The 13958-nt window shown below is 49.1% G+C and overlaps 1 protein-coding gene across 4 annotated transcripts; it reads left to right on the top strand.

Moving 5' to 3' along the window:
• Positions 1-1006: 1006 nt before the first annotated feature.
• SIGLEC11 (sialic acid binding Ig like lectin 11) lies at positions 1007-11491 on the top strand. Of its 4 annotated transcripts, none has more exons than XM_074316066.1 (9): positions 1007-1195; positions 1275-1655; positions 1971-2081; positions 2234-2281; positions 4739-4996; positions 5087-5371; positions 5593-5686; positions 6009-6060; positions 7570-11491. In XM_074316066.1, the coding sequence occupies exons 1-9, from the start codon at positions 1162-1164 to the stop codon at positions 7735-7737; spliced, it is 1431 nt and encodes a 476-aa protein (XP_074172167.1). In that variant the 5' UTR covers positions 1007-1161; the 3' UTR covers positions 7738-11491. The 4 variants fall into 4 exon arrangements, with proteins under 4 accessions (XP_074172167.1, XP_074172166.1, XP_074172165.1 ...); XM_074316065.1 differs by having other exon boundaries at positions 1797-2081; XM_074316064.1 differs by having other exon boundaries at positions 1275-2081; positions 4775-4996.
• The last annotated feature ends 2467 nt before the right edge of the window (positions 11492-13958 follow it).

Here is a 13958-nt window from a genome sequence, read left to right as displayed (position 1 = left end):
ACCATCACCTCTAGCCAGTTCAGAACTTTTCCATTACCCCAAAAAGAGACCTCCTACCCATTACTAATCACTCCCCATTCCCCCCTCTCCCCATCCCCTGGCAACAACTAATGTACTTCCTGTCTCCATGGATTTGCCTGTTCTGGATATTTCATATAAATAGAATCATACAATAGGTGGCCTTTTGTGTCTGTCTCCTTTCACTTAGCATAATGTTTTGAAGTTCACCCATGAAGTAGAAGGTATGCCTGAATCATATTCCACTGTATGGATGGACCACCTATCGTTCAGTGTTTTCTATTTGCTAGTTAATGTCCAATTCTTCAGACTTGACTGAAGAATGTGCAGTGCAGACCCTCACAGGTACCCAGGGCTCCCACCTCCCAACTCAGCACAACCCAGAACCTCTCTGTGCCCAGGTGGGGGTTTGGGGGTGGGAGTGTCCTAGGCATTGAGGAAGTGAGGAGGTGGCAGAGGCGTCACCACATGTGATCCAAGGTTCCAGTTCCCTCTGTGGTGCTCCTCGTCCAGGTAGACTTCATTTACAAAACACAAATTCAAAGATGAAATTACTAAGAATTTCAAAATGGCAATCTCAGAGACTTGAATCCCAAGCACGAGGCCCTCCTGAGCCTGGGGCGCTGTGCAATGGCCCCGCTTCTCACTGTGGAGCTGGGAGCCTTATGGTGGACTATATACCTGGCCTGGAGACAGGCAGGATGCTGCTTGCCCTTGGGAGTCTGGGAGCAAGGTACTGACTTTGGGGGTCACGGTGGAGGTGAGGCCCCTGAGGGCAGCAGTTGGAAGTCTACTCTCCTGGTTGCCTCCAGCTGCTGCATCAAGTAGATGTTTGCCGGGCAAGTGAATGAATCAATGAATGGCCTCTACCACCTCGCCTGGAGCCCTTCTCACCTATTTCCCCCAAGAGCACGCTCCTGGGAACGCCCTCCCCCTGAGGCTGACCCAGGATAGCCTGTAATCTTTCTCTGCCACTCTCATCTGAAAGGAGAAGGCAGAGGAGGGGTTCTTCTGTGATATCTGTGGTTCCCGAGGTTCCTCTTCTGTGGGTGAAGCTTCCTCTTGGAGTTTCCTTCCAAAACAGACAGACAAGTCCAGAAGCGGGACGGTCAGAAGACAGGCCGAGCCCCTGGGACCCTGGAGATGCTGCGACTGCTGCTGCCCCTGCTGTGGACAGGTGAGTGGCTGAGGGGGAGGGACAGGGCAGGGGCTGGGGGTTGGGGCTGAAGCTGCTACCGAGCCTCTGTGTCCCCCAGGGTCCCTGCAAAAGGATATAGAGTACAAGCTGCAAGTGCAGGAGTCAGTGATGGTGCAGGAGGGCCTGTGTGTCTTCGTGCCCTGCGCTGTGTCCTACCCCTGGCCCAATTGGCAGGATCGTACTCCAGCTCATGGCTACTGGTTCCAGAAAAAACATAATTCCAAAAAAGATATTCTCGTGGCCACAAACAACCAAATTGAGAAAGTGCTAAAGAAGATCAAGCCTCGATTTGAGCTCCTTGGGGACCCCGGAGCCAAAAACTGCTCTCTGAGCATCACAGATGCCCAGAAGAGAGACAGTGGAAAGTACTATTTCCAGCTGGAGAGAGGTCACGTGACCCACACTTACCAAAATGACCTGCTCACTGTGAACGTGACAGGTATGGAATGGTTGCCAGGAGTAGACAACAGGGATGGGCGGCCGTGTGTCCTCAGGGGGTCCGTTCAGGGTTGGAGTGTCTCTCTTAGAGGCACACACGGGGGCCCCCCGCGGGGTCGGTCTCTCCCTCTCTCGTCTTCAGCGCTGACACAGACCCCCGACATCCACGTCAAGGAGCCCCTGCAGTCCGGCCTCCGCAGCCACCTGATATGCTCCATGCCAGGGGCCTGTGACGGGGCGATGCCCTTCACCGTCTTCTGGACGGGGGCTGCCGTCAGACCCCTGGGACTGGACTTAGTGGACTCTAACTCCTCAGAGATCCTGCTCACGCCCCGCCCGCAGGACCACGGCACCAACCTCACCTGCCGAGTAACCTTCCCCAGGACTGGTGTGCGCACAGAGAGGACCCTCACGCTCAACGTGTCCTGTGAGTGCGCGGCCTGGATTCCCGGTGGCGGAGGGGGCTGCAGGAAGGCCGTGGACTTGTTCTGTTCCATTTCCCATTTCTGTGTCTCCTGGGCGTGGCGCTGGGGGAAGGGCCAGCTCTGACACCGCTCCTCACTGTGTCTCTTTGTCCAGACGCTCCACAGAAACTGACCATCAGCATCTTCCGAGGAAACTGCACAGGTAAGACGGCACATCCCCTCGCCCAGGCTGGAAGCAGGTCTCCACCAGCAGAGAGCAGAACCGGGGCTCCAAGCCAAACCCAGGAGTGCCTGGTGATCTGCAGAGACCGAGGCCCCCACTCACTCTCTGATGGCTTGTTTTTACTTACGATTCATGACATGCAAAGATGATTGTCAGATAGATGCACGTTATGAGGGATCAGCATAAAAGGAACACTTGGGTACTCACCACCCAGGTAAAGAAACAGGACTGCAGCTCCCCCCTGGGAAGCACCCCAAACATCCCTTCCCAAGGTGTATGCCCTTCCATCTGGCCTCAAAGAAAGCCACTACCCTGAATTGCGTGTTATCATTGTTTTTATTTTATTTTACTTTAGTTTTGATTGAGGTATAATTGACGAATAAGTTGTAAGTATTTAAAACAACATGAGGAGGATGCAAAATCACTACCACAATCAAGTTACTGAACACAGCCACATTCCTTCTACTTCCTTATAATTTTACCAAATATGTTTGAATCTCCATACGATGTTTAGTTCACCCCGTTTCTGAAAGGACGGAAATGTACTGGTTCCTGTCTGACTTTTTTATTTCTTTTAGTTGAAATGAAATTCACGTAACATATAAAATTAGCCATTTGTATTTTAATTTTATTATTTTATTTTATTTTTAGGCAGATGAAGGCTGTGTTATTGAATGATCAGTCTATGTACTGGAGAAAGGCTAGAAGAGCTGAGTTTAAGTACAGGCCATTAAAATTAGCCATTTTAAAACGAATAATTCAGTGGCATTTAGGACATTCGCAGTGATGTACAACCACTGTCTTTATCTAGTTCCAAAACATTTTCATCACCACAAAAGGAGCCCCAAACCTATTCAAAATCATTTCCTCTTCCCTATTTCTCCAGCCCCAGGCAATTACTAATCTACTTTCTGTCTCCATGAATTTGCCTATTTTGGACATTTTTTTATAAATGGAATCACACAGTATGTAGTTTTTTCTGTCTGGGCTTTTTCACTTAGCGTGATGTTTTCAAGGTTTATCCTTGTGGTGGCCTGGATCAGAACTTCCTTCCTTCTTATGGCTGAGTAATATTCCAGTATGTGGATGGAGCACCATTTGTTTCTCCCTCCATCTGCTGACGATCACTTCGGTTTCCCACTGTGGCTACTGTGAATAGTGCTGCTCTGAGTATTCAAATATAAACATCTGTTTGAGTCCCTGCTTTCAGTTCCTTTGGGTCTATGCCTGGGAGTGGATTTGCGGGGTCGCAGCTGCCTCTTGTGTTGTGGCTCCAGCTTGTGTTCTTGACATTCATCCATCCATGCCTCTTGTGGCTGTAATTCCTGCAGGTCTTTGTCTGTAGGTGACTGTACTGTGCAGCAATCACACTTCGGTTTTTCATTCCACTTTTGATGGGCACTTGAGTTGTTTACAGATTTTAGTTTTCATGATAATGCTGCTTTGAACGTTCTGGTGCTAAATGGAACAGGGCAATGCTTCCCAAGCTTTACTGAGCACTCAAATTTCTCAAGGAGCTTGTGACAATGCAGATTCTGTCTTTCTAACCAGCGCCTCAAGGGTGATGATGCAAATTGTGGGATTGCAGGGATATTTATTTTCAATGCTAGTAGATAGTAGATAAGGCGATTCCGAATGGCTCTGGAAGGTCACACAAGATAAACGTTGCCTCTGACAAGAGGAATGTGTTGCCTGGGGAGTTAGTGTGGGGAGACTTCATTCCCAACACCCCTTCCTCGATTGTGACCAGTGAACACCTCACTCACCCCAAGGTCACTGGGGGAAAGCGATGAGGAGGCATAGATCAGGCCCTAGGGAGCCTTTCAGGATTTTGATACCTGAGTGGTGGATACTTGAGTGAGGGGCACTGAGCCATTCAGGAAGAATAGAAACATGGACAGGGTGATGCCTCAAAGAAGTCCAGGGACGGCCCCAGTGTCCGTCAGCGGATGGATGAAGAAACATGGTCTGTCCAGATGGTTGACATAATTCCGCCATAGATGGGGCGAAGCACTGACACCCGTGGCGACGTGCGTGAGCCCGAGAGACATTGTGCTCAGTGAGAGAAGCCAGACGCAGCGGCCCAGGGAGTGTGAGATTGTATTCACATGCAATGTCCAGATGGGCAGACCCAGAGAGATGGAAAGTTGGCTAGTGGTTGCCTGGGGCTGGTGGGGTGACAGGACTGGGAGAGATGGTTGACAGTGCAGTGTTTCTTTTGGGGAGATGAAAATGTTCTAAAACTGTGGTGATGGTCGCATGACTCTAAATGGTATGTACAATGAATTGTATGGCATGTGAATTATACCTCAATAAAGCTGCCTGAAAAACTACTTGTGGAGATCCCTTCTCAACTAAAAAAAATAGAAATAGGAAGAGGGCTTCAGAGTCTGGGCTCAGCTCTCTCTCTCTCTCTCTCTCTCTCTCTCTCTCTAGAAATGAAATACACGGGGAACGGCTCCTCTCTTCCAGTCCGGGAAGGGGACTCTCTGCGCCTGGTCTGTGTTGCTGACAGCAACCCTCCCGCCACACTGAGCTGGGCCCAGGGGAGCCAGACCCTGAGCCCCTCCCAACCCTCAGACCCCGGGGTCCTGGAGCTGCCCCAGGTGGAGTCAGTGCATGAAGGCGAATTTACCTGCATAGCTCAGCACCCACAGGGCTCCCTGAGCGTCTCCCTCCATCTCTCTGTGCACTGTAAGTGGGGGGTAGAGGGCACACGGGGCAGGACACCTGGGTGCTGGGGAGGGGAGAGGCACTACTGACCCTTCTCCTCCCTCCCCACAGACCCCCCACAGCTGCTGGGACCCTCCTGCTCCTGGGAGGAGGAGGGTCTGCACTGCAGCTGCTCCTCCAGAGCCCAGCCGGCCCCCTCCGTGCGCTGGCAGCTGGGAGAGAGGCTGCTGGAGGGGAACCTCAGCAATGCCTCCTTCAAGGTCTCCTTCAGCTCAGAGGGTCCCTGGGCCAACAGCTCCCTGAGCCTCAGCGAAGGGCTCAGCTCCAGCCTCAGGCTCAGCTGCAAGGCTGGGAATGTCCACGGGGCCCAGAGTGTCACTGTCCTGCTGCTGCCAGGTCAGGGGGTCTGCTGGGGACTGAGGCTGAGGGAGAAAGGAGTGGATTGTAGATGAAGCTGGAGGTGAGGGGCTGGGGCCTGGCGGGGAAGGGGTGAGGGGCAGAGTCCCGCTCTGGCTGGTTGGAGGCTGAAGGACCTGAGAGCTCACCTTCCATGGGAGGAGGGGGCACAGGGTTCTGGGGCTTAGAGGGGAGTCACCCTCAACCTCACTCATCTGCAGGGCACCCCAAGCCTGGGGGAAGATTCCTGCTGGGGGCTGGCTGGGGAGCTGGTGTCGCTGGCCTGCTCAGTCTCTCTGTCTACTTCATTTTCAGGTAAGTGTCATGGGGGGGGAGGGTGAGTGCAGGGGGTGGTGAGGGGTCCTGAAATCCCAGACAGCCCCACCTGGAGGAATCCGGATGGTGCTGAGGCTGCGAGAATTGGGCCTTGGGCCTGAGAATCGAAGCAGGGTTTTTCCCACCTGGATCCCAACCCGCGTGTAGGGACCCTGTTCTCACTATGAAAGTCATCAGGCTCGATACGTCCCTCATCGCCTGGCCTTGGCCAGCCCTTCTAGCCTCTTTAGTAGGGGGACAGTAGTCACACTCCAAGCTCTGAGCCAGGCAGGCTGCTGAAAGGTCCTGGCCTCCGCTTCAGGGTGAAGACCTGCAGGAAGAAGGCACCCGCCACGCCAGGTCCCAGCTCCTGGGTGAGTGACGGGCCCTCTGTCCATTGGAGGTCCTGTTTGGGCACCTCCCCGGATGGCCACCGCCACATCCCTCTTGATGACTTAAGATGATCATTATGCCCCAAACAGGCTTCTGCTCTTGGGTTACCATCAACTCAGTCACCTAGGCCAGCGACCGGGAGTCACCCTCCCCTCTGCTCTCCGTCTCCTCTTGCAGAGCCAAGGCCACCATAGCCTGGCCATCTTACTGAATGTGCTCAGGTCCAACTGGACCCTCCCCACCCCCACCTCATCACTTCCTCCCCAACACAGGATGCCAGAAAGATATCCCCCAAATAATTGTCTGCTACACGTTCAGGTGTCCCCAAGACACACTTAGGTTCAGTAACTCCCCAGAAGGACTCACAGAACTCAGAGAAGGTGCTCTACTCATGGTTATAATTCATTACAGCAAAAGGACACGGATTAAAATCAGCCAAGGGAAGAGGCAAATGGTGCAGGGTCCAGGAGAGGCCAGGCACCAGCTTCCATGGTCTTTCCTGGTAGAGTCACCTACACAGGGCTTACTTGCCCCAGCAATGATGCGTGACAACATACCTGGGGGTATTACACACCAGGGAAGCTCACCCAAGCCTTGGTGTGTAGAATTTTGGTTGGGGGATCAGTCATGTAGACATGGCTGGCAGCCCATGCAGCTGAATTCAGTCTCCATCCCCTGCAGAGGTCAAGCTGATACCATGTAGCCCAAGTCCCCTACCATCGATCACAGACTACCTGGTGTGGCCCAAGGTCCCAGGTGAACAAAGACACTCTTGTCAGGATATTCCAAGGATTTACAGGTTCCATCCCAGGTGCTGGGGGCAAAGGGTCAAAGTTGTCTTTGGGCAAGGTTAAACCTTTACTGTAAAATATTCTTTGATTGTAGGGTTTGTAACATAATTTCACAATTGTATTTTCCTGAACCTATGAAATACTCAGTGGCCCCTGAGGGCAGTTCAGTTCTGAGCAAATTCCTGTCCTTCTCATACCATTCCTGTGCATCCTATTACAGTTTGCAATTAGATAGTAATATAATTGACTACTGCCTTAATTTCTGCTTCCCCTAACTGCAAGCTGGCGGGAGGTGAGGGACAGTGTCTGCTTTGTTCCCCAATGACCATCCAGGGCCTGGCACAGGTGAGCTGCTCCATAAGGCAGCAGAGACATGGGCATGAATCTTGGCCCTAACAGCAACTAATGTGTGATTTGGGAATATTTATTTAGCCTCAGTTTCTCCGCCTGACACATGAGGACAATAGTGTCTGCCTAGATTACTGTGACAGACCTGGGAGACTGGCAATTGATTACCAAGGGCCAGGCATTATTACTCTCAAATATTTTTTGAATGAATGAATGGGGGCTCAGCCAACGTTTGTGAAAGGAATAGATGAAAAAATAAGAGCTCAGTTGCCAGGTTTGTTTGTGGGCCCTTCTTGCTGTCTTCCAGCCTCCATTATCCTAACTTGAGTCCCTTCTTTCCCCTCCACTCAGGGTTACCAACATGAGTGTCCACGGAACAGCCCCCTCCCCCCTCCTCCCCCACCTGTGGCAGCCCCCACCTCCGGGGAGGAGCATGAGCTCCATTACGCCTTCCTCAGATTCCAGCCCCCCAGCACCACCAGCACCACCGAGTATGCAGAAATCAAGCTCTGCAAATGACGAAACCAACTCCGCTGACCCAGGGTTTCTCAGAAAAGGGAGACATCAGGGACATGTATACAGGAGTTCCACTGGTGTGGTGATGGGCAGAACGGGGCTCAAATTTCAGTCCTGTCACCAATTATCAGCATGAGTTTGAGCAAGTCACTTTACTTCTCAGTCTCCTCTCTGTCACATGGACACAATCAACTGAACTTACAGGACTGTTGTGGGGCGTCAAGGCGGCACTTAATGGAAAGCATCTAATGGGCTCATGCACAGAGCACCGCGCACGAGGTCATGTATCTTCCCAGGGCAGGCCACCTAGAATAAGGGCCTGGCCACCCTGGCCCAAATGGGGACCACTCTGCAGGGCTGTTCTAGCTCCGGCGCTTCCTGAAGGCCTGGATGAGGCTGTCACCGGGTGGCACTGCGGTTCAGTTCTCCCTCTGCCCCACCTGTCCCCTTCCCCTCCCCTCCATAGGGACCATCCGTGGGGCACGTACCTCTGCACACTGGTCTCTCTCAGGGCCTGCCTCCTGGAAACCCCATTGTATATTCTACCACACACACAAAATCCTTCACCAATTAGCTGAAATAAATGATAGCTTATCTAAATGATGTACCTCTTTCTTTAATTATATGTCCCTGATGCTTTGGTTCTCCTTAATGGTTTCTTCTTTTTGCAGAATTTGATTATAAAATTCCTTGCAGTTACAGTCTATGTTCCATTTACTTTGTAATATAGTTTTACAGTGGTCACTTCCAACTGATTTTGTTCTCTTTTCCATTGATTGCCCATTGAATATTTTCCATTAATGAGAAAACACACTCAGCATTTTCACAGTGAGCCAACAGAGTGAGCACGTATTGGTATAAAGTTATCAACTTTGTGCTGGTAACTGCTCTTCAAATTTGATGTGTGGAAGCACAGAACTCCATCCTTCACAGCACAATTTGCTTTGCCATTCTTCAGGACTGCATTGCGACTTTTGAAAATGGTGTCCACTGAACAAAATGAGAGCCTCATTGTCATTTTTTTTTTTTTATGGATATTTAATTTTTAAAATCATGATCTGATCCTTAGTATGACCCCAATTTTAGACAGTATACATTTCTGAGTAATGGAGGGAAGTATAAACACACACACTCTGGAGACAAAAATATTCATAGTGCTTATCTTTTTGCCATTGGACAGTGGTAATCTAAATTTTGTTTTTTGTTTTCCAAGTAAATTTTGGAATATTTATAATCAGAAACTATTCCTTTAAAACCACTGGCCTTCTCTTTTGCAGTCTTCATCAAAGATGGGAAGTTTCAGATCAGTGGTGTCTGAGCCCTAATTAAAATTAGGGCCCAGGGGTTGGACCTTTGGGTCCACATAGGATACTGTAACTTAAAAACAAACATTTAAAAATTGTCCTTGGGGGTGGCCGGTTAGCTCAGTTGGTTAGAGCGTGATGCTCCTAACACCAGGGTTGCCGGTTCGATCCCCACATAGGCCACTGTGAGCTGCGCCCTCCACAACTAGATTGAAACAACTACTTGACTTGGAGCTGATGGGTCCTGGAAAAACTCACTTAAAATAAATAAAATTTAAAAATATTGTCCTTAAACTACAATGTAAACTTGGTTGTATAAGACAGAAAAATTCAATGCTAATTTTAAATTTTTGTTAAATCACAATTCCTGGAGTTGGACAGAGAAAGGAAAGCTCCCCAGTGCTATGATTTTCTATGTTCTCATTAATCACATCTACTTTTCCAGAGATGAGATCACATCATAGGGTTCTGATGGATTTCTAAAGGATTTACTCCCCCCCACCCCCAATGTTTCATAGGAATATGTTCCCTTATTTAATAACACTTGCTAGCGGGAAATTCTTTGGGTCTAATCTTTCTTAAATGTGTTTTCTCATGACCTGTCCTCAGTAGTGATTAAAAGCTTTCCTCCCCTTTCATTCTGTGCTTCAAAATACAGCATCTAATACTTTCTATTCAAAAAGTAATCAGGTTCCAGAAAAATGTTTAATTCTGAGTTTTGCTTTCCTATGCTTTTAGGCTTTGGCTTTGTCTGTTGACAGAAGCCGTCTTTCCCCTGAAGGAGGCTACTGTGGGTTTCTATTTAATTGCATTTTTGTAGCACCAATCACAACACTGAAACGATGTTGTCGGGCATGAGACAATAGGACTAATAATAAGAGAAAGGAAAGGATTTGCAAGAGGATAATGGCATCCTCCTCAGCAAATTCTCTCTTTGTCCAGGGTTTTTGTTTTTCAGTTTCAGGTGTGCAAAACAATGTAATAGTTAGACATTTACACCCCTCACAAAGTGATAACCCTTTCCCCCAATCTACTACCCCTCTGACATCGTACATAACTGTTACAATTCCATTGACTCTATTCCCTATGCTGTATTCCACCTCCTGTGAAAATATATATATTGTAGTTGACATTCATTGCTATTCAGCCTCAGCCTCAGGTGTACAGTGCAGTGATCAGGCATCTACACCATCCCTGAGGTGGTCTCCCTAATAAGACAAGTTCCCATCTGACACCCTCCTCATTTTCATTTTTCATTCCCTTCTCCAACACAATACAAAATGATTGCACTTGCTCCCGTGCTGGTAGAGTATTTAGAAACATCTATGTAAAAGAATCATATTCTTAAAGGGATAAAATCTTTCTGAAAAGATCAGCATGGAAATGCTACAGAAATTACCCACCTCAAGTGAGAATCTCTCTTCCTGGTCTAAGTAACGTCTTTTTTTTTTTTTTTTTTTTTTTAAGATTTTTTTATTGGGGAAGAGGAACAGGACTTTATTGGGGGAACAGTGTGTACTTCCAGGCCTTTTTTCCAAGTTAAATTGTTGTCCTTTCAATCTTAGTTGTGGAGGGTGCTGTTCAGCTTCAAGTTGTCCTTTCAGTCTTAGTTGTGGAGGGCGCAGCTCAGCTCCAGGATCTGTTGCCGTTGTTAGTTGTAGGGGGCACAGCCCACCATCCCTTGTGGGACTCGAGGAATTGAACTGACAATCTTGTGGTTGAGAGCCCACTGGCCCATGTGGGAATCGAACCAGCAGCCTTCGGAGTTAGGAGCACGGAGCTCTAACCACCTGAGCCACCGGGCCAGCCCAGAAGTAATGTCTTTTTAAAGAATAACTTTGGGGGAGACAACCAAGATGGCACAGTAGGTAAACACTGTGTTTACCTTCTCTCACAACCACATCAAAATTACAACTAATCTACAAAACAACCATTATCGAGAATCACCTAAAATCAAGCTGAACTGAAGCCCTTTAACTAGGGACGTGCAGAAGAAGCCACCTCCAGACTGTAGGAGTGGCAGAGACGTGGAACAGGCTGATCCCACACCTGCATGTGACCATTAAAGATTGGGAGGGCTATTTCGGCTGTGGAGGTCAACCCGATCCCCCAGAGGAGTGAGAGATCCCAGCCTCACCTCAGCCCAGGGTTCCAGTGCTGGGGAGAGAAGTCCTCATAATTTTTGGTTGTGAAAAACAGCAGATTGTGACTGAGTGAGACTGAGGGCAGCTGCGCTTCCAGGAGCTCCTCTTAAAGGGACTGTGCGCGGACTTACCCACCAACGGAATTACTCGCTCTGAGCTCCAGTGCTGGGGCAGTGGCTGGAGAGGTGGCAGGGACATATGGTGGGGAACTGAGCTGTCTGGCTTGGGATGGGGCTGGAGAGTCGGCCTTCCCCTTGACGGGGGAGCTGGTGGAGGTTTCTTTCTTTTCTTTCTTTTCTTTCTCTCTCTCTCTCTCTCTCTCTCTCTCTCTCTCTCTCTCTCTCTCTCTCCCTCCCTCCCTCCCTCCCTTCCTTCCTCCTTTCCTTTACTTCTTTCTTCCTCGTTCTCTCTCTCCCGCTCTCTCCCTCTCTCTGTCTTTCTTTCTTCCCTTCCTCCTTTTCCTTCCTTCCTTCCTTCTTTCCTCCCTTCCTCCTTCCCCCACCCCCCTCTCTCTCTCAGAAATTTATTCTCTCACAGTTCTGAAGTCCAGAAGAAGTTTCACTGAGCTGAAGTCCAGGTACGGGCAGGGCCGTGCTCCCTTTGGAGGCTCCATGGAGGAATCTGTTTCTTGCCTCTTCCAACACCTTAGGGTATGGCTGCATCACTCCAAAGCCTGTCTGTCTTCACATTGCCTTCTCGGAGTGTGTGAGGCCATTGTTTCTTTGCTGAGCCTTCCTCCTTCCCTGCTTGCCAACGCAAGCGGCCACCATATCTGAGTCTCTGCCATTTGTTCACCATGCCCTGGTGATTCGAGACCCCCGCCCCGCCCAACTCTCAGGCACACCCAGGCTGCTACCAGTGGCTTTCTTGTACAGACCACCTGCCTTGGCTCAAGCTGCACTTTCCTAGGGTCTCTCAAAGGTTTGCGGAACCCAGACAAGCAGCATCTGATTTGAGCATGTCCCATACCTCATGCTGAGCAGCCCTAAGCGAGGCACAAATGGCAGCCCAGCCTTGGTTCATGGCTTGGCCTCTCTAGGTGCTTCCAAGCACAGCACAGGCGGCAGCCATCTGCGGATTTCTTTGTGGCTCCTGCCAGGTGGCCCCGGGTGGGGCACAGACTGTGGCTGAACTTGACCTACAGTGGATCCCCTCCAAGGTGGTCCTGGGCTGGCTTCCCCCAGTGGGCAGCTTCAAAACGAGCAAGAGCGTTACCTAGCCGCCTTCAAGTACGACACACCCAAGGGGCAGGGCAGACATCAGAGTCCTGTTGAGGCAAATCCTGCTCTGTAGGGTCAGCCCCTGCACAGCAACTCTTCCACTGTAGTCAAGGCCAGTCCTCACAACCAGTGAGCCCAAGGGTCAGTCCCTCCCACTGATATGCAATTATCAACCAAGGCTCAACTACAAGAGGAGGGCACACACAACCCACACAAGGGACACACCTGGAGTGTGTGGCTCAGGTGACCAGAAAGACTGCGCCACTGAAACCCACAGCACACCTACTACATAAGGCCACTCTACTAGGACCAGAAGACATAGCAGCCCTACCTAATACATAGAAACAAACAAACATAGGCAGCAAAATAGAGAGACTAAGAAACATGTCCCAAATAAAAGAACAGAACAAAGCTCCAGAAAAAGAACTAAGCAAAATGGAGCTAAGCAATCTATCAGATGCAGAGTTTCAAACACTGGTTATAAGGATGTTCACTGATCTCAGGGAGAACTTCAACAGAGAGATAGGAAGCATAAAAATGGAGATGGAAACCATGAAAAAGAACCAGTCAGAAATAAAGGATACAACAATGGAAATGAAGAATATATTACAGGGAGTCAACAGTGGATTAGATGAAGCAGAGGATCCAACCAGTGATGTAGAAGGTAGCAGAAAACCAGAACAGCAAAAAGAAAAAAGAATTTAAAAAATTGAGGAGAGTTTGAGGGGTCTTCAGGACAATATGAAGCATACCAACATTTGCATTATAGAGGTACTAGAAGGAGAACAGCGAAAGCAAAGAATTGAAAACCTATTTGAAGAAATAATGACAGACAACTTCCCTAACCCGGTGAAGGAAATGGACATACAAGCCCAGGAAGCACAGAGAGTCTCAAACAAAATAAATTCAAAGAGGTCAACACCAAGACACACATAATTAAAATGCCAAAGGTTAAAGACAAAGACATAATCTTAAAAGCAGCAAGAGAAAAGCAGTTAGTTACCTACAAGGGAGTCCTCATAAGACTGGCAGCTGATTTCTCAACAGAAACTTTGCAGGCCAGTAGGGAGTGGCAGGAAATATTCCAAGTGATGAAAAGCAACGACATACAACCAAGATTACTCTACCTAGCAAAGCTATCACTTGGAATTGAAGGAGAGATATGGAGCTTCCCAGACAACAAAGAGCTGAAGGAGTTCATCACCATCAAACCAGTATTTCTTTTCCTTTTCCTTTTTTTTATTGGGGAATACTGGGGAACAGTATGTTTTTCCAGGATGTCAAGTTGTTGTTTTTTCCATCTAGTTGTGGGGGGCACAGTTCAGCTCCAAGTCAAGTCATTGTTTTGAATCTAGTATGGAGGTTGCAGCTCACTGGCCCATGTGGGACTCAAATCAGCAACCTTGGTGTTATGAGCACTGCAATCTAACCACTGAACAAACCGGCCGCCCACCAGCAGCTCAGCTCCAAGCTCAAGCTGTTGCTTTCACTGGACCATGTGGGAATCGAACCGATGACCTTGGTGTTATGAGCACCACACTCCAACCACTGAGAAA

The sequence above is a fragment of the Rhinolophus sinicus genome, linkage group LG11, assembly GCF_036562045.2.
Source record: "Rhinolophus sinicus isolate RSC01 linkage group LG11, ASM3656204v1, whole genome shotgun sequence".
NCBI classification, from domain to species: Eukaryota; Metazoa; Chordata; class Mammalia; order Chiroptera; family Rhinolophidae; genus Rhinolophus; species Rhinolophus sinicus.
This window is presented reverse-complemented; position numbering and strand designations above follow the sequence as displayed.